Source organism: Symphalangus syndactylus, chromosome X, assembly GCF_028878055.3.
Source record: "Symphalangus syndactylus isolate Jambi chromosome X, NHGRI_mSymSyn1-v2.1_pri, whole genome shotgun sequence".
Taxonomy (NCBI): Eukaryota; Metazoa; Chordata; class Mammalia; order Primates; family Hylobatidae; genus Symphalangus; species Symphalangus syndactylus.
The window spans coordinates 14,915,105-14,935,425 of record NC_072447.2 but is presented as its reverse complement, the minus strand read 5'-3'; the positions used below and the strand labels follow the sequence as shown (position 1 = coordinate 14,935,425).

At 51.6% G+C, this 20,321-nt stretch overlaps 1 protein-coding gene across 1 annotated transcript; it reads right to left on the bottom strand.

Annotated features, from left to right (window-relative positions):
- Positions 1-3,546: 3,546 nt before the first annotated feature.
- Positions 3,547-18,348, bottom strand: LOC129475539 (short stature homeobox protein). Its single transcript, XM_055267649.2, has 5 exons — positions 18,069-18,348; positions 14,532-14,740; positions 6,748-6,805; positions 6,538-6,626; positions 3,547-3,953 (listed from the first exon to the last, which is right to left on the bottom strand). The coding sequence occupies exons 1-5, from the start codon at positions 18,346-18,348 to the stop codon at positions 3,708-3,710; spliced, it is 882 nt and encodes a 293-aa protein (XP_055123624.1). The 3' UTR covers positions 3,547-3,707.
- Positions 18,349-20,321: the final 1,973 nt, after the last annotated feature.

Sequence of the window (20,321 nt, the reverse complement as noted above, 5' to 3'; positions counted from 1 at the left end):
AGAAGGAAATAAAGAAAGAAAGAAGAGTCTTGGTGATGAGAAGAAAGAAAAGAAAGAAGAAAGAAAGAAAGAGAGAGAACAGCCTTGGTGGTGAGAAGAAAGAAAGAGAAAGAAAGAAAGAAATGAGAGAAGGAGAAAAAGAAAAGAAAGAGAGAGAAAGAAAGAGAAAAAGAAAAGAAAGAAAGAGAGGAAGAAGGCCTTGGTGGAGAGAGAAAGAAAGAAGAAAGAGAAAGAAAGAAAGAAAGGAAGAAAGAAAGAAAGAAAGGGAGGAAGGAAGGAAGGAAGGAAGGAAGGAAGGAAGGAAGGAAGGAAAGAAGGGAGGAAGGAAGGAAGGAAGGAAGGAAGGAAGGAAGGAAGGAAGGAAGGGAGGGAGGGAAGGGAAGGGAGAGAGAAGACGGTTTTGGCGGTGAGAACTAGTCACAGCCCAAGCTGAATTTCTTATTTCCTTCCATCCCGGGATTTCAGGGAGAAAGAAGCAGCTAGCATACACGTACCCCACACTCATTCGGGGACCACCCACCCATCTACAGAAAGTCACCCAACTTTTCTCACAGGAGAAAAGCCAGAGACAGGCGGTCTCAGCAGACACTCGTGTCGCACCCACACAGTTCTCTGCGTTTGATCTGCTTCGGGGACCCATTTGTGAGGGTGCAACTTGGCTCTCTTTCCATATTAAATCAAAACGAAACCATCCCCCCACAGTTGAGAGTAAGTATCTCCCTTTTAAAAGTTCAGATTCAGGCCAGGTGCAGTGTGGCTCACGCCTGTAATCCCAGCGCTTTGGGAGGGACAAAGCGGGCAGATCAACCTGAGGTCAGGAGTTTGAGACCAGCCAGGCCAACACTGCAAAACCCCGTCTCTACTAAAAATACAAAAAAGTTAGCCAGGCCTGGTGGCAGGTGCCTGTAATCCCAGCTACTCGGGAGGCTGGAAACCCTGTGTCTACTAAAAATACAAAAAAGTTAGCCAGGCCTGGTGGCAGGTGCCTGTAATCCCAGCTACTCGGGAGGCTGAGGCAGGAGAATGGCTTGAACCCAGGAGGCGGAGGTTGTGGTGAGCCGAGATGGTGCCATTGCACTCCAGCCTGGGGGACAAGATTGAAACTCCCTCTCTAAAAAGAAACATTCAGATTCTACAGGGACCAGGTATATGTCTTTCTACTCACTTGGAGTGAGCTTTTTGTTGGGAGGAAACGACAGACTGTTATGTTTCGATTTTTGAAAATTACTCAGCCTTTTTGGTAAAAAAAAAAAAAAAAAAAAAAAAAAAAAAAAAAAAAAATTTAGGGCTGTACATATCTTACCAACAAGCGTTACATACTCTGATGAATGAATCTACTTCCCAAAGATGCCAAATGCAATTCTTCTTTTCTATAAAAATTTCAGCTTAACTATAAAAGCCTCCCTCTCTTTTTTTTTTTAAATTTCCAGCTTAAAAAAAAAATGCGTGAATGAGGCAAACTCTCTAATACCGTTAATGTCTGGGGAAAAAGAAGTTGCCAAGTGATTTAAAAATACCGAATTTGCATTCTTTCTCTCTCTCTCGGTCATTTTACAGCGGTTCTAACATTTTGACATAAAAAATGTTGAAGGAGACTTTTGGACTGTATAAAGAATATCAGAGGATACAAATGAGAGGGGTTCAAATGGATCTAAGTTCAGCTCAGCGACAAGATAGAAAGTGTTATATGGAAGAAAAAAAGAAGTTTTTTTTTTTCTTTTTTTTTTCTTTTTCAGCACGTGGGCGCTGCCCTCTCTCCCCGTGGGACCCTGCACCTCCTTCCACGCAAATGTGTTACGGAAATAAGAGAGTTGACCATTGAATGTTAGTAAATGTTGGGAGAAGATAGTTTCTCTCTGGGCAGGCCGTGGTAACTAATGCAAATGATGGAGATGGACCATCTTGGAGGTCACCAAATCCCTTGCTGTGTTCCCAGAAAACCAACCAGAACAGGCAACGTGGATCTCCCAAAATCTGGGGGCAGAACCCTGAATGTTTTCGGTTAGGTCATTTCAAGCAACTGTCCAGGCCATGCCAGCGGTAACGACAAGTTGCTATCTGCTGTTTATAAAACTGGGGGCACGTTGGGAGGCCGAGGCGGGCAGATCACCTGAGGTCAGGAGTTCAAGACCAGCCTGGCCAACACGGTGAAACCCCATCTCTAGTAAAAATCAAAAAAATTAGCCAGGCTTGGTGGTGGGTGCCTGTAATCCCAGCTACTCAGGAGGCTTAGGCAGGAGAATCGCCTGAACCCGGGAGGCAGAGGTTGCAGTGAGCCGAGATTGTGTCACTGCACTCCAGCCTGGGCTAGGAAGCAAGTCTCTTTCTCAAAAAAAAAAAAAAAACAACAACAACAACAAAACAAACAAACAAAAAAACAAAGAAACAAACAAAAGAACAAACTGGGGGAATGCAGAAGTTGGAGTAGGGGAGAAAGAAAAGATAGAACCGCCTACATCTGCAAAAACTTTAAAACTCTGTGGATCTCTCCCTAGCTTTTACGCTTCCCAACCAGAAACAGTTCAGGTACCAAAGTGACATCTTGGCACCATCCTACTCTCTTTTATCCCCTTCAGACACACAACCACACTCCCACAGCGCCCAGGGTAATCTCTACGCCCGTTGATTTTTGCAAAAGGGGCCCTCAGGGGCCAGGCGGCCAGTGCTGAAGAAGAGGTAATGCCTTTTACACGTTGGACGCTGACGGGGTCAAGAGTGCACGGCTATTTCTTTTTGATCTATAATATTTATAATATTGCACTTCATTCCATGTCACTAAAGTTAATGCTGCATCAGTATGACACCTGCCAACCACGCGTCCGTCTCTTATGCAAGTCATTTATGCAAGTCATTTGCGTCTGAATTCTGTAACACAGCAAAAAAACCAATCCAAAACAAAACAAACCCAGTTTGGGAATCAAATACTGGAAAAGTTATAAAGTCTCCTGTTCCATGCCACAAGGCATCCCAACTGTCTCCGGTGCTGCGGGGCCAGACGTGTACGCGAGCATCACGGTCCTCATTCAGGTCCCCAGAACGTGGGAGTCTCAACGTGGAAGGTTCGGTTCCCCCTCCCCTCCCTTTGCAAACCCCCCCGTTCACGTCCTCAGCCTCAGCCAGAGAACTATTTCCTTATTGCTGCCTGGGAGGCTGGGGGGAGCGGTGGAGGAGAGCCTGGCCCCTGCCTCCTGGGATTCCAAAGTCCACATTCAAATCCACACCCGTTCCGCAGCCTCTTGGGATGAAGGAAGAAGCACGGTAGTAAAGAAAATCCTTGGCAACGAAGAAATGGCATTTTCATCGGAGACCAGCCCCGGGATCTTTGCAGTTTCATAGAATCTAGGGATCTTCCAAACGTGTGTAGTTAGTTAACCGCATGCATAGGGTATAGCAGAGGAAGACGCAGCGAGGCGGGGATTTACCCTTCTCCAGGGTCCCAGGACGCAGGGGCAGCCTTGGAGAGGCCCGGGCTGGGCGCACGGCCGCTCACCCGCTCCGCCTTCCGCACCATCTCCGCGAGGGTCTGGCTGGGTCGTGCGTGGACGGTCCCGGGAGCCCCCTCCTCAGGCCTCTTGCAGGAGTTCCCGGGGTGCCCGGAGCACGGTGGCCGCGGAAGAAGCTCCAGACGGGGTTGAGTGCAGGACGCGCTGTGCAGGCGGGGCGCGCGGATCCCGGGAGTCCGGGCGCGCAGGGGGCTGCGCGGCGGGTCAGAGCCCCAGGGCTTCCGCGTGCTTCCGCGCCTTGAGCCGCAGGTCGGCGATGCTGGAATTCTTGCTGTTGCTTTTGGCGGCGGCGGCGACCACCGCGGCGGCCGAGGCGGACTCGGCCAGCGACGCGATGGGCAGCCCGAAGGGCGGCGGGGGGAACATCAGGTAGGGCGCGTGCGCCGCCAGGTGCGGGTGCAGGTGCGGGTGCGCGTGGGCCACGCCTTCCAGCTGCAGCTGAGCCTGGACCTGCAGGAGCGGGCCCGAAGGGGTGAGGGCGCAGGATGGGGACTGGGGAGCCTGCTCCGCCCCGCGCCCCCGGAAACACCCAACGTGCCTCTTTTCCCCTAGGGAGCGTCGCCCCTTCTCCAGCCCTGGAGACCACCCCACACCCGACTGTCCTCCTTCCCCCTGGCCCAGAATTGGCGCTGCCACTGGATGCATCGGGGCGAGCCAGGCCAGGGGAATCCGAACAGCTCCCTGCAAAACGCATGGGAGTGGGGTCCACATCTGGAACGCCCTCGGGGCGGCTCCAGATGCGCTCTCTTTGCAGGGATTCAGGGACTTCGGCTCACAACGTTATCTCCCCCAGCCAGTCCCCAGTAACCTCTCCCAGGACACCAGGTTCCCAAGCCTCTCCCGGGGACACTAGGTCCCCAAGCCTCTCCCGGGTCACCATGTGTCCAAGCCTCTCCCGGGTCACCAGGTTTCCAAGTCTCTTCCGGACACCAGGTCCCCAAGGCTCTCCCGGGACACCAGGTCCCCAAGGCTCTCCCGGGACAGCAGGTCCCCAAGGCTCTCCCGGGTCACCACGTGTCCAAGCTTCTCCCTGGGACACCAGGTCTGCAAGGCTCTCCCAGGTCACCAGGTCCCCAAGGCTCTCCCGGGTCACCACGTATCCAAGACTCTCCCGGGTCACCAGGTCCCCAAGGCTCTCCCGGATCATGACGTGTCTAAGCCTCTCCCTGGGACACCAGGTCCCCAAGCCTCTCCCGGGTCACCAGGTTTCCAAGTCTCTCCCGGGACACCAGGTCCCCAAGGCTCTCCCGGGTCACTAGGTCCCCAAGGCTCTCCTGGGTCACCAGGTCCCCAAGGCTCTCCCGGGTCACCAGGTCCCCAAGGCTCTCCCAGGTCACCACGTATCCAAGCTTCTCCCTGGGACACCAGGTCCCCAAGGCTCTCCCAGGACACCAGGTCTCCAAGGCTGTCCCAGGACACCAGGTCCCCAAGGCTCTCCCGGGAATACCAGGTCCCCAAGCTTTTCCCGGGGACACCAAGTCCCCAAGGCTCTGGTGCGCAAAGCCAGGGATGCGGACCCCCCTCCTTCGGGCCTGGGCCAGGGAATGCTGGAGAGCTAGCGGCCACCGGCGCTCGGGGTCCATTTCTGAGTTGTTCATTTATGATTTATACGTTTATACCTTCCGCTCTCCACCGCCACCCCCCAAGCCCCTGCGCCCTCGGCCAGCTGAGGCTGCAGTCAGAGGGCTAGGACCTCCGGCCCTTCGCCAAACACGCGCCCACATACAAACCCCAGCTTGTCCCCTTGGAATAAAACGGTGAAGAACAGAGGCCACGCGTCTGCCCTGCCAGAGCCCTCCCAACCCCATTCCGCCCGCGCATGCACTCCCGACCCCCAAATTAGGGATCGAAGGGGCAAGGGGCGCCGCAGCAGCCGGGTGCTGAGCTGCGTTCAGGCAGGGCGCACGTGGGCGCTGCGCTCTCTCCTCCTAGGACCCTGCACCTCCTTCCACGCAGCTCCCCGCTTCCCCCCATCCAATCCCCCCCCACTAAGCCAGAGCAGAGAGCGGCACCCTGGGGAAGCTTGGGCGACCGACCTCCTACTCCCTGGAAGCCCCAAATCCACCCTGGGCACCCAAGCGCTGCTGACTCCAAAGTAAGTGGGGAGGTGAGTAGGGTGCTACTCCAGCTCGGAGATGCAGAGACCAGGCCAGGGGCCAGGGGCCAGGCAGACGCCCCAGGCCCTTGGGGTGGTGGTGAAAAGGGAATGGGTGTCTGTCCCATCTCTGATATCCAGGCGCAAGCAACCCGCCCTTCTTAACCAGGCAGCAAGCCAGCTGGGGGTGCCTGACTAGGTGCACTTTTCACTCCTCTGGTTTTTGTCAGATTTCTGTTTGGGTTTGTGTGTGTTCACCTTCCCAAAAGTGGAGTTTTACAGCGTGATTTTTTTTTTTTTTTTTTTTTTTTTTTTTTTGAGACACAGTCTTGGAGTCTCACTCTGTCACCCAGACTGGAGTGCAGTGGTGCGATTTTGGCTCACCGCAACCTCCGCCTCCCAGGTTCAAGTGATTCTCGTGCCTCAGCCTCCCAAGTACCTGGGATCACAGGTGTGCGCCACCACGCCCGGCTAAGTTTTGTGTTTTTAGTAGAGATGGGTTTTCACTGTGTTGGTCAGGCTGGTCTCAAACTCCTGACCTCAGGTGATCCACCTGTCTCGGCCTCCCAAAGTGCTGGGATGAGAGGCGTGAGCCACTGCACCCCGCCTAATTTTTGTATTTTTAATAGAGACGGGGTTTCGTTAACTTGGCCAGGCTGGTCTTGAACTCCTGATCTCAGGTGACGCACCGGCCTCAGCCTCCCAAAGTGCTGGGATGACAGGCGTGAGCCACCATGCCAGGCCCAGCCTGATTTAATATGTGCCAAGGTGCCTGTAAATGCCTCCTTGGAAAAGCCACTGCTTTTTTTCTGAGGGCCGGCTGAGAAGTCTGCAGGGGCGGGGAAGGACTAGGAGTGTCAGGATGGGGGAGCAAGTAGGGGAAAGGGGAGGGGAGCGGCGGGTCCCTGGGGGTCTTCAGAGTAAGAACAACCGAGGTACCTGTTGGAAAGGCATCCGTAAGGCTCCCATGTTGACGTATGGTGCCACCCGGCAGGCATCTAGGTGGTTGGCTGTGCCCAAGATGACGCCTGTGGCAAAAGGTAGCAGGTGTCAGTGTGGTGGTCCTGGGTGCAGCCAGCATCTCGTCACCCCCCATCCCTCCTGGAGCAGGCTCCCCCAGCTTCAGGTCCCCCGAGTCCCGACACCCACCTTTATGCATCTGATTCTCTTGTTTGCGGCACTTGGCTCTCCGATTCTGGAACCAAACCTTGGGGAGAAGCAGAGAGAGATGTGGAGCCCTGCGAATCCAGCCCAACCTCCCCAGGGAGGACCCTTCCCATGACGATGAACCAAGCAGTCTGCACTTCTGGGAGCCGGGAGGTGACTGCTGGTGGGCGCCCAGACACTTACCGCCCCTCTGTCTCCAGCCCTGCATCACTGACTGCCTAGTACTGAAATTTTTTTTTTTTTTTTAATTTTTTTTGTTTTGTTGTGGTAGTGGTTGTTCTGAAATCGAGTCTTGCTCTGTCACCAGGGCTGGTGTGCAGTGGTGCAATCTCGCCTCACTGCAACCTCCACCTCCCAGGTTCAAGCGATTCTCCTGCCTCAGCCTCCCGAGTAGCTGGGATTACAGGCACCTGCCACCACGCCTGGCTAATTTCTGTATTTTCGTAGAGACGGGATTTCACCATGTTGGCCAGGCTGGTCTCGAACTCCTGACCTCAGGTGATCCACCCGCCTCAGCCTCCCAAACTGCTGTGACGACAGGCATGAGTCACCACACCCGGCCTAGAACTGAAAATTGGGTTTTGTTTTTTGGTTTTTGCTTTGTTTTTGTTTTATTTTGTTTTTGAGATGGAGTCTCGCTCTCTCATCCAGGCTGGAGTGCAGTGGCACAATCTCACCTCACTGCAACTTCCACCTCCCAAGTTCAAGCGATTCTCCTGCCTCAGCCTCCCAAGTAGCTGGCATTACAGGCGCACACCACCATGCCCGGCTAATTTTGTATTTTAGTAGAGATGGGGTTTCACCATACTGGCCAGGCTGGTCTGGAACTCCTGACCTCAAGCGATCCACCCACCTGGGCCTCCCAAAGTGCTGGGATTAGAGGTGTGAGCCACCGTGCCTGGCCTTACAGCTTGGTTTTATACTTTTTTTCTTTTTTGAGACATTGTCTCACTCTGTCGCCCAGGCTGGAGTGCAGTGGCATGATCTCGGCTCACTGTAACCTCCACCTCCCAGGTTCAAGCAATTCTCCAGCCTCAGCCTCCTCCGGAGTAGCTGGGACTACAGGCATGCGACACCACGCCTGGCTAATTTCTGTATTTTAGTAGAGACGGGGTTTCACCATGTTGGCCAGGCTGGTCTTGAACTCCTGACCTCAAGCAATCCACCCGCCTGGGCCTCCCAAAGTGCTGGGATTAGAGGCGTGAACCACTGCACCTGACCTAGGACTAGAAATTGTTAAACCCTCCGTGCCCTGCGTAAGTGAGACCTGTGCGTTAACACTGATGAATTTAAGTGAAAAAGTGAGTTCCGAGACAGTGGAAGTGGACTGTCGAACTTTCCAGCAATCTGTGTGGGCACCCCGCCCCCCAACTCCTGTATACCCTGTAGGAGAACCCAGGTTTCCACCTTCAGGCTTTAGCCATGAAGGGAGAGGGTGAGAGCTGATGGCGAAAGAGTTCCAAATCCAGCCCCTTCTCCAATCTAGCTCTGGACACACCCAGCCCAGAAAATGTCTTGCCCTTCTCCACCTCCTCGGAAGCCCTGGGGAGCTGAAGGCGTCGCGTTCATATTACCAAGGGTCATAAACATCCCGTAGAGGACCACCAAGGATTGCAGGCTTTGTGGTAGGAGCATTCTGCCCCTCCGAGGACTTCTGAGCCATGGGGGAAGCTATCAAGAAGTTGAGTGCAATAGAGCAGGGGTTCCTCAGGAGGCTGGGGAGATTCACAGAGGCCTCTTGTCAAGATTTGCGTGCAAATTCCACCCCCTCTCACCTCCTACAAGCCCCCTCCGCCCTCCCAGTATTGACAATCTCTTCCTCCACAGACAGACCAGCTGGAGAACGCAGGGAGTTTAGCCTATGCCTTGTAATCTGGACACCTCCCCATCCACTCCCCCACCGCCTCCTCCCTGACAATGTCAGTGGCTTAATTCCTCCTAACAGGTTTTCTGCGGCAGAAAACCTCCACCCTGACCAACAAGGCAGTCGGTGCCCAGGAGAAATAATTCGTACAGAGACAGGCGCCGTCAGCCAAGGTGGTGAGTGAACCAGTCACTCCAGCTGCTGTGGGCAAAACACGTGCTCGGTCCCTCGGTACGCAGCCACCCTCACGCACTGTGCACTGTGCCCCTATGAAAGGGAACCTCAGAAAACCCTCACAGTTAGGGAGCACCCAGGAGTCTACACAACGCAACGTGAACTTGGTCTCGAACCCAAGACCGAGCCTCCCGCCCACCTTCTGGAAGTGGCTTTTCATTTCCAAAGTGGGTCCTGCTGGGCTGCAGCGCGCCTGTTTCCCAGCAAAGTCATCCTCCCTCACCCACCTCCCCCCGCCAAAAACGGCCCCTGCGTGGGGCTGACATCGAACTTCACAAATAATTTCCAAAGTTCGCGCTTTCAGACCTTCACCTCCACTGACCGCCCAAGTGACGGCCGCTGTGTACCCCTCAACACCCACCTGGACTCTCTGCCGTCTCCTCCAGGGTCCAGAAAGCAAGCCAGCCACCCAAAAGCGTCTGTGAGGCCATTTTTCAAAAAACAAAACCCTACTGCAATGTGGGAAGCCTCATTCACTCTCCAACACGGAGAGAGGAAAACCCTACTGAAACGTGGAAAGCCTCATTCACTCTCCCTTCAACACGGGGAGAGAAAAACCCTACTGAAAATGAAACACGGGAAGCCCCATTCAGTCTCCCTTTAACACGGGAGAGGAAAACCCTACTGAAACGTGGGAAACCTCATTCACTCTCCCTTCAACACGGGGAAAGGAAAATCCTACTGCAACATGCAAAGCCTCATTCACTCTCCCTTCAACACGGAGAGAGGAAAACCCTACTGAAACGTGGAAAGCCTCATTCACTCTCCCTTGAACACGGGGAGAGGAAAACCCTACTGAAAATGAAACACGGGAAGCCCCATTCAGTCTCCCTTTAACACGGGAGAGGAAAACCCTACTGAAACGTGGGAAACCTCATTCACTCTCCCTTCAACACGGGGAAAGGAAAATCCTACGGCAACATGCAAAGCCTCATTCACTCTCCCTTCAACACAGAGAGAGGAAAACCCTACTGAAACGTGGAAAGCCTCATTCACTCTCCCTTCAAGACAGAGAGAGGAAACCCTACTGAAACGTGGAAAATCTCATTCATTCTCCCTTCAACACAGAGAGAGGAAAACCCCTACTGAAAATGAAACATGGGAAGCCCCATTCAGTCTCCCTTCAACACGGGGAGAGGAAACCCTACTGAAAGGTGGGAAACCTCATTCACTTTCCCTTCAACACAGAGAGAGGAAAATCCTACTGAAACGTGGAAAGCCTCATTCACTCTCCCTTCAAGACGGGGAGAGGAAAACGCTACTGAAACGTGGGAACCCTCATTCAGTCTCCCTTCAACACAGAGAGAGGAAAACCCTACTGCAACGTGGAAAGCCTCATTCACTCTCCCTTCAACACGGGGAGAGAAAACCCTACTGAAAATGAAACACGAGAAGCCCCATTCAGTCTCCCTTTAACACGGGAGAGGAAAACCCTACTGAAACTTGGGAAACCCCATTCACTCTCCCTTCAACACGGGGAGAGGAAAACCCTACTGAAACGTGAACCATGGGAAGCCCCATTCAGTCTCCCTTTAACACAGAGAGAGGAAAACCCTACTGAAACGTGGAAAGCCTCATTCACTCTCCCTTCAACACAGAGAGAGGAAAACCCTACTGAAAATGAAACATGGGAAGCCCCATTCAGTCTCCCTTCAACACGGGGAGAGGAAACCCTACTGAAACGCGGGAACCCTCATTCACTCTCCCTTCAACACAGAGAGAGGAAAACCCTACTGAAACGTGAAACATGGGAAGCCCCATTCACTCTCCCTTCAACACGGGGAGAGGAAAACCCTACTGAAACGTGGAAAGCCTCATTCACTCTCCCTTCAACATGGGGAAAGGAAAAATCCTACTGAAACGTGAAACATGGGAAGCCCCATTCAGTCTCCCTTTAACACGGGGAGAGGAAAACCCTACTGCAACATGCAAAGCCTCATTCACTCTCCCTTCAACACGGGGAGAGGAAAAAAAAAAAAAAAGATGATGAAGAATAAAAGTGATGAATTAGCCGCTGCGTTAAGCGCTAATAAATCAGTCTTGGAGTGATTCACGATCAATTCCAATTAAGCCTGAATATGGTAAGTGAAGTGTGTGACACTGGTTTAGACAGTTATTTCTTCATTAAACACCACTCACTGCTTTCTTTCACAAATGCCGTAATGCGATTTACTTTTGATTTCCATTACAGACAGTGAATAATGACATTTAATTTAGCTCTGCGCCATAAACCCAAAGATATTTGTTGTAATTAAATTACCGCCTGCCCCTCACCGCGGTCTCATAACTTTCGATTATAACCCTGACAGCTGGGTGATAGGACTTTGCAGGGCTACGCTAAAAATAAAAGGTTAATCAGGAACAGCTTCCATCGGATGCTCAATTTATTTACAGCAAATTTCCACAGTAAATTGAAACTCTATCCGCTAACAGCACGGGACACAGGCTGTACTGAAAGACATTTTTACCCAACAATTCACAAGAGCTGGGATTAAAATACGGTTCGTTTTCTGTCCCTGCTCCCTGTCCCTGTCCCCTCAACTATCACGACCTTCCACGCGACGTCTGTGTTTAAACTAATTGATTTTTATGACGACTCAAAGCCCCGCTTGCCTTGATTATACGACCATTTTCCCTGAGGCGATAGAGAATTATGTCTTTTATTCCATTCCCATGTTTGTTTTTATTATTATTTACCGTCGTTAAATTTTCATGCGACCCCTGAATCGATAACCCCTGACTTCTCCCCGATTTGTCTTTAAAGGTGCTGTAGTCGGTAATAGACTACGGAAAGAAATAGTGTGGAATTAAATTACAAGTAATTTATTTTTATAGAAACAGTACATCAAGGGCTGGGATATATTACGGATCCCAGGCACACAGACACCAGGAGATGACATACACTTGATGTCCCCTTTAGCGAAACTTTAATCTTTTCATTAATTTATACGGGGCAGTCCAATCCATCTTCTGGGAGAGGGGTGGACAGCGAGGAAACCCCTGTGTCTGATGCACACAGACCCCTAAGGAGGGACACAGTCCTCCCTCCCAGTCATCAAAGCCTCTCTCTGCCCTGGACAGTACCGTTTTGGGGACCACAGCCCTCGGTAAAGATGCCTGGGGAGGCTTTATTTAACCCTAACGATCTCGGGGAGGCCTTTAAAAATGCAGCCACAGGGGAAGACGGAAGACAATCAGGAGCCAAAATATATATATATATATATTTTTTTTTTTAATGAAAGAGCTTGTGAAACACTCTGCATTAAATGCATCTGTATCTTCATCTCCTAAGCAACATCGGTGGAAAAGTTGTGTTTGAATGTGTTGACGCGATAACCCACCCCACGGGAACCGAAGGAAATCAGGGACCAAAAAAAATATATATTTATATATAGATAGATAGATATGTTTATATATATTTATGTATATATAGATAGATATGTTTACATATATATTTATGTATATATAGATATATATGTTTATATATATTTTTATGTATATATAGATATATATGTTTATATATCTATATAGATATATATGTTTATATATCTATATAGATATATATGTTTATATATATCTACATATAGATATATATGTTTATATATCTATATATAGATATATATGTTTATATATATCTATATATAGATATATTTATATATAGCTATATACAGATATATATGTTTATATATATATGTTTATATATCTATATAGATATATTTATATAGAGAGATGTATTTATATGTCTATATACAGATATATATGTTCATATGTATCTATATATAGAGATATATATGTTCATATGTATCTATATATAGAGATATATATGTTCATATGTATCTATATATAGAGATATATATGTTCATATGTATCTATATATAGAGATATATATGTTTATATGTATCTATATAGAGAGATATATATGTTTATATGTATCTATATAGAGAGATATATATGTTTATATGTATCTATATAGAGAGATATATGTTTATATATCTGTATATAGAGATATATATGTTTATATATTTATATGTTTATATATGTTTATATATATTTATATATATGTTTATGTATGTTTACATATGTTTATATATGTTTTTATATATTTATATGTTTATACATATTTATATATGTTTATATATATTTACATGTTTATATATATTTATATATGTTTATATGTATATATATATTTTAATGAAAGATTTTGTAAAACACTTTGCATCAAACCCATCTGTATCTTCATCTCCTAAGCAACATCGATGGAAAAGTTGTGTTTGCATGTGTTGACTTGATAACCCATGTTTATATCTATTTATATATGTTTATATACATTTATATGTTTATATATTTATATGTCTGTATATATATATATATATATATATATATAAAATGAAAGATTTTGTAAAACACTTTGCATCAAACGCATCTGTATCTTCGTCTCCTAAGCAAAATCTAGGGAAAGCTGTGTTTGAATGCGTTGACCTCATAACCAATCCTACGGGAACGGGCTTTGAATGCGTCTCTTTGCTTTGAACGCCCTTTGCTTTGTCACGGGTCTCTCCCTGGTCGGCAATCTTAATTTCATTTATTTTTGACCGGGTCCCCAGGGTACGGGGATCCTGACCGTCTCTCTTTCTCTATCTCTCTCTGTCTGTCTCTCTGTCGGCCCTTCTGTCCTGCCCAGAACCAGAAGAAAGGACTGGAGGAATTGACCTTCCAGGGGAGCTGACCTGTCAGGCAGGGGCTGGAGGAAGCCATTTGGGGACTCTCCCACCAGCACCCCTGAAATAAATTCATACCCTTAAGTATGAATTCATAGCTTTAAGTAAGGAAGCCTCTGCCCGCCCCTCCCTCTGTGCACACTCAAGGCCCCCCGCCCCCCAGTGCCTGGTCTGATGGGGCACCGTGAATTCGCGCGCTCCACGGGGGGCACCCGTGCCCCGCTAATGGTCTCTGCGCATCCAGATGCCCAAAGTGCTCCTGCGCTCCCCACAGCCGGAGGGAGGAGGGGGTGGTTTGTAGCAGAGGTCAAGGCTGAAGAGGGGAAGAGGGAGACAGAAACGGTGGGTGAAAAAAGGGAGGAAAGAGAAGACCCTATTTCTCCCCACCTAGGGACAGAGGGCACCCCTCTCCTTTCATCCTAAGGAATCCTTTTCAATGCAACCACACGGGAAGACGCAAGAGAATCAGGGGCCAAAAGATACATTTTTTTAAATGAAAAATCTCGTAAAACACTCTGCATCAAATGCATCTTAGCTTCATCTCCTAAGTATAATCCAGGGAAAGTTTTGTTTGCAAGTGTTGGCCCCTGTAACCAATCCCAGGGGAACAGAACGGAGTCAGGGGCCAATATATGGGTTCACTCGGTGCGTTTGCACCGAGGACAAACAGATATCTATAATATATACAATATATATATTTGTATAACATATATTTATTTGTATAACATATATTTGTATATATATTTATTTGTTTGTCGTTGGTGCAAACAAACGCAATGAACCTATCCTACAGGCCTCAGACGTCTCCAAAAATCCAGGAACCCCAGCCCGCCCCTCACCCAACCTCCCCGAGCTCCGGGAAGGGGACCACGGCCCGGGCGCAGGTGGGTGTACCCATGCTGTGCGCTCCCGAGGACCAGGCGACGGCTCCGGGCCCCCGGGGTTCCTACCTGCACGCGCGCCTCGGAGAGCCCCAGGCGCTGGCTAAGCTCCTCGCGCATGAAGGCGTCGGGGTAATGGGTCTCGTCGAAGAGTCGCTCCAGCTCGTTGAGCTGTTCCAACGTGAAGTTGGTACGGCTGCGCCTCTGTTTCAGCTTCGTCTGCCCGTCCTCGTCCTCCGACTTCACGTCCTCGCGCTTCTCTTTGCATTCATAAATCCCTGGGTGGGGAGCGGAGGGCACAGGGCTGAGGCCGGGAGCGCCTCACCAAAGGCTCCCGGGGTCCTCTCCGCCCGCGCCCGCCTCCCCCAGCACGGCCCGCGGGGTCCTCCGCGCAGGCAGCGTGGCGCGCGGTGCGGGGAGGTATTGCGCAGCGTGGCGAACCCCTTCGTGCATCCCGCGGTGGAAAGGGGGGCCTCGAAAACCAATGCGCTTTGACGCAAAAACTGCGTGGGGTCCAAAAGGCAAAAGCCGAAGGGGATACTCGCTGCTTTCCCAAAATACCTGGGCTTTTGCGCCTCATCTCTGAACCGTTTCCTCAATTATCCACTTCACCTCTGTTGACATAACCTAACCTTTTTTTCTTATTTTTTTTTAAGGAGAGTGGCGTGTCAAATCATATTTTTAAAGAAAAGTATTTGAGGAAGAACTGCCAACTGTGGGATCGATCCCCGGAGCGGGACGCCCGGGAAGGACACGGGGAGGGCCCGGGGCGGGTTGCAGATTCTAGGCCTTTGGAGAGGCGCTATCCCCACCGCTGCAGCGCAGGAGGGCTGGGGGTCCCTCCGGGATCTGGCGGAGCTAGAATGCCCTACAGAAGCCTGTTTCTCACCAGAACGGCAGAACCATATCTGAGTACCTGAATGCACCACCGCGCCTGGGGGGTGAACCGCGTTCGCAGAAATCTCTCCTTCCCACTTTTTCACACGCGGTCGGGCGCCTACCCCACCAGGGTGCCATACATGGCACTTTCTCATCTCCAATAATGGAGACCTGTCTGTATTTGCTGGGGGAGTCAGAAGGGCAGAAAAGTCAGCCCTCAAGCGTTTCCAGGTGAAAAACATTTCCTTCCTCATTTTAGACACTCAGCCCTTGACCAAGCTCAGGGGTTTAAGTAAAAGGTGTCTCCCCCGCTCCCCTTCAACCCAGGGCTGGTGGAAGTGGCATCTCCAACGCCCCTCTCTTCCTATCTCGGGCCTGCTGAGCACAGATGAAAAGCGCGCGATGCCCTAATTAGGTGTCCCTTGCTGTCAAGGGTGAGGGGCTGACATTTGGAAGTTTAGTCTGGAAACAGTCTCAGAACCACAGGCAAGGCCACTGCAACCAAGAAGCTTGCAAAGCTGACAAATCCAAGGTGCACCATCCACACCAGGGCCCCCCCACCCCACCCCGAGCTAGATTCACTGCTGGACGCTTATTCCAACGTGGATTTCACATTCTCTTTCACCTCCTAAAAGGCACGTGACTGCGAGAGCACTCCCTTCCTTCCCCCAAGTGAATCGTTTCCTGGAGACGGCCCCCAGCTCTCCCTCCTTCATTTCTCTAAGTCTGAACCCCAGCACTTGAGCCCAGCTGACAAACTGGTCTTCAAAACCCTCAAGCACCCGCAGGCTTTGCAAAACCCACGGGATCCCAGGCTCGCTGTTCCCCAAAACTCCAGGCTTCCACTGTAGCCTCAGAGTCTCCCCTGCCCTCCCACCTCCATTTGAAGTGGATCTGATGAATCAATACTAGCAGGGGTGGCAGTCCTGGCCCCGGGGGGGGTCTTTCTGTACCCAGCCAAGGCGAAAATGTAACGGGGACTTTCTGTCTCCTCTCCTGTGGCCCTGGATCTGTGGCCCGGTCTTTATTTTCCTCTCACTTTGGAAAGGCCTGGAACACACTTTTCTCTCCCGGGTCCATGGCCAGGGGGAGAAGAGAGAGCTCAGAGGAGCAAATCAGTGTCTGCGAAGGACAACCAAAAAGCAACCCCACAGAAGCGGGCGCCGGGCACTGCGAAACCTCTTAAATTAGATGCAGGCCCTCAAGTGGCTCCAGGTTTCTGCTTTGACAAGGTCAGGGCCTTGGGAAGGTGCCTGGTGCATCCTACGAATACAAAGCTATTTCCCGGGGGCCACTCCACACCCAAAATGCAGGGCCCGGGAGAGCAGGTAGCCCCATAGTTCTAGGAAGAATTACCTTTGGGGAATTCACCCTCGTACCTCAACTCTGGGAATCAGCGAAAGCCGAGGCTGGATTCTCTGCCTCTTTGTAATGAAAACATAATAGGCGTCCGTAGCCGTCTCCAGCTGTGCCCGGACACAGCCAGCCCATTTTATTCCGAAGATGTACATGCCGCCCAGTTGTCGTGTTTGCACAGAAATCCCTGGTTCCAGCCCCTCTCTCTGAGCCTCTTTACTCCCCAATTTCCACTCCGGGACGATCCACCACTGAAGTATCAGGAAGAAGGGCCAGAGGGGACCTCCCCGGGCCCCGCACAACCGGCTGCGCTCTGACAACCTTGAGTCAGGACGCGCCCGCGAAGCCACCAGCTTCCCCTGGCCCCTCGCGCCCCGTCCAGATCCCGGCCACCTGCGGGCACGGGAGTAGTTTTAATGGACCCAACAGCTTTCACTAGGATCAAGCTGCGAGGTTCAAAGGAAAAAAACAAAATAATAATGAAGTGTTCCTTAAAGGAAACCAGAACCGAGCTGACCCGGGGCCTTCCCGTCTCCGACCACGCAGCCTCGAGTCTTCCCATGATCTCAGGGAACCCGGCAGGCGCTGAGCGCTGGGGAGGCGCGTAGAGACAGCTCCTCTGTGCGTCTGGGTGACCGTAAATACAAGGCACACAGGCAGGGACAGAAACCCACATCCTAAGCCAGTAGGACCCAGGCCGGGCGCGGTGGCTCACGCCTGTCATCCCAGCACTTTGGGAGGCCGAGGCGGGCGGATCACCTGAGGTCAGGAGTTCGAGACCAGCCTGACCAATATGGTGAAAACCCGTCTGTACTAAAAACACAAAAAATTAGTCGGGTGGGGTGGTGGGCACCTGTAGTCCCAGCTACTGGGGAGGCTGAGGCCGGAGAATCGCTTGAACCCGGGAGGCGGAGGTTGCAGTGAGCCGAGATCGCACCATTGCACTCCAGCCTGGGCGACAGAGCGAGATTCCGTCTCAAACAAACAAACAAACAAAAAAAGGAAAGAAAAGAAAAAGAAAATGAAAAAGATATCTCAGGCCCTACGGCTGCAGGCACAGCCACCCGGATCCACCCCAGCCCGGGACCTTCCCGTGTCGGTGCCCCACGCGCGCGGCCCCCGCTGCGACCCTCCCTGGGATCCCCCCACCTTCCACCCACCACCCCTGGCCTGTCTCCCCGCGTCTCCGGTCGGGTCCACTCCTGCCTCCCTTCCTTTCTTAGGGAAAACCTGGCGGCCCGGGCCTTACCCTGTCGAGCCGGGCGCTGCAATTGCGCAGAGCGAAGGGCTCGCGGGGCCGACTCCGGGGCGAGGAGGCGCCGAACCCCAGGACGGCCCCCCTGGAACCCGCCGGCGCGCAGACGATCTTACCTTCTGCCACTCTCGCGGTGCCGAATTCTTTCAGTTTCTCCTTGTCACTGTCTACGTGGTCCTTGAACAAATGCACCGGGCAGTGGCCGCCGCCGCCGTCCGTGATGTCCTGGAGGCTGGAATCCGACGTCCCCAGCTCCCGGGAGCGCGCCAGTCCGCTCTCCAAAACTTCCCGGTACGTAATGGAATCCTTCTTACCTCCTCCGCCTCCGCCTGCGCCGTTACCATCCTTGCTTTTCTGGTCAAAAGATTTGGATACAAAAGCCGTGAGCTCTTCCATGGCTGGGGCCGGGGCTGGCGAGGAGCCGGGGCTGGTGGATGCGCGCGTCTCCCCGCGCGGAGAGGATGGTCCGTGCGCGCGGGTGGATCACCAGCGCTGTTATTTACGCCTTTCCATTGGAAATCTCACTATTTATACGCGGCGACCTCGCCCAGCCCCCCCATGCGCTGCGTGTCTGGTGTAATTACCGGTCTGCGGGCTGCGAGGCGGACGCACGCAGAGACGCTGTGTCTCCCCCACCCCCCAGGCCAGCAATTGGCTTTCTTCTCATTTCATCACTGTTTGGCGTCCGTACACCTTGGTGCGAAGAGGGAAAGGTCCCATTTTTGGAAGGGAGAGCGCGCGCGCAGGAGAGGGGCGCAGGCGCCTGAGCCCCCTACACGGGTTACCCGCGTCCTCTCCGTGGCTACAGGGAAAGCAAACTCCCAGTTTTCCTCCAGAGAGAGACACAGAGACGAGCAGTTCAAGGCTGGAGAGAGGAGGGTCCCAGCCGTCCGGACCCCCTCGCCCCCCGGGAGGAGCGCAGAGCCCGGCGCCTGGATCTTTCCAGGAAGCGCCCGGGTCTCTCCGGGGTGGAGATGGCGAAGGGGGCACCCGGGCGCCCCGGGGAACGCGCGATCTTGGGACAGGACGAGCTCCGAGTTGGTGGCGGCGCGTCCTTGGATGGAGAGTCGGTGAGATGGAACGCGGCTGGAGGATGCCCCAAAGCGGGAAGGGGCCCGAGTGTCCCCAAACCTGGACGCGGGCGCCTGTGGGAGGCGGGGGCGGAGGCCGAGGATGCCCGAGGCCGCCTCCCGGGTCTCCAGGACCCGCAGAAAGAAGCCCAGGTGCCCGGGAGATCCCGTTCGTAAAGATCAATTCTTTCTGCGCGCGCCAGACCCCGGCAGACCCCGGCGCGAGGCCGCCTCGCTTAGCGCCGCGCTGTCACCCTGGCGTCTGGGTGATATTTACTGGGGAAAAAAAATGACTTGTGTTTTTTGGTTTTCTTGGTGGGATGTGCTCCTGTGCGCTCCCTCCCGCCTCTCGCTGTTGAATGTGCTTCAGGGGGAGCCGGTGCTCGCCATCGCGGTCTCAAATTCGTTTTCCAAATCCTGGAAACCAAACGCGTCACGGCTCCTGCCAAAAGGACCTTCTGCAAATAAAGTGGACTTTTTTCTCCCTTTCCCTCTTTTCTTTTCTTTCTTTTTCTTTCTTTCTTCTTTCCTTTCTCTCTCTCTCTGTGTGTCTCTCCCTGTCCCTCCCTCTTTTCTTCCTTTCTTTCTTTTTCTTTCCTTTTTCTTTCTTTCTTTCTCTCCTTTCTTTCTTTCTTTCTTTCTCTCTCTCTATGTCTCTCTCTCTGTCCCTCCCTCTCTCTCTCCTTCCTTCCTTTCTTTCTTTCTTTTTCTGTCTTTCTTTCTCTCTGTGTGTGTCTCTCCCTCTGTCCCCTCCCTGCCTCTTTCCTTTCTCTTTCTTTCTTTTTCCTTTCTTTCTTTCTGTTTCTTTTTTCTTTCTTTTTCTTTCTTTCTTTCTTTCTTTCTTTCTTTCTTTCTTTCTCTCTCTGTGTGTGTCTCCCTCTGTCCCTCCCTGTCTCTTTCCTTCCTTCCTTTCTTTCTTTTTCCTTTCTTTCTTTCTTTCTTTCTTTCTTTCTTTCTTTCTTCTTTCTTTCTTTCCTTCCTCTTCTTTCTTTCTTTCTTTCTTTCTTTCTTTCTCTCTCTCTGTGTCTCTCTCCCTCTGTCCCTCCCTGTCTCTTTCCTTCCTTCCTTTCTTTCTTTTTCCTTTCTTTCTTTCATTCTTCTTTCTTTCTTTCTTTTTCTTTCTGTGTGTCTCTCCCTCTGTCCCTCCCTCTCTCTCCTTTCTTTCTTCTTTCTTTCTTTCTTTCTTTCTTTCTTTCTTTCTTTCTTTCTTTCTTTCTCTTTCTTTCATTTTCTGTAAAATGCTCTCATTTTCCTTCTCCCATCGCGTTTGGAGTTGGGGAGTGTCCTGAGGGAGGTGTG

Bases quoted from the DNA above. Each gene is read 5' to 3' on its own strand.
- LOC129475539 (XM_055267649.2), bottom strand. From the start codon at position 18,348: ATGGAAGAGCTCACGGCTTTTGTATCCAAATCTTTTGACCAGAAAAGC. The intron at 6,806-14,531 runs GTAGGAACCCCG...CTTCTCCCCAAG, and splicing joins TCTCCGAGGCGCGCGTGCAG to GTTTGGTTCCAGAATCGGAG. The intron at 6,627-6,747 runs GTGGGTGTCGGG...CTTTTGCCACAG, and splicing joins AGAGAATCAGATGCATAAAG to GCGTCATCTTGGGCACAGCC.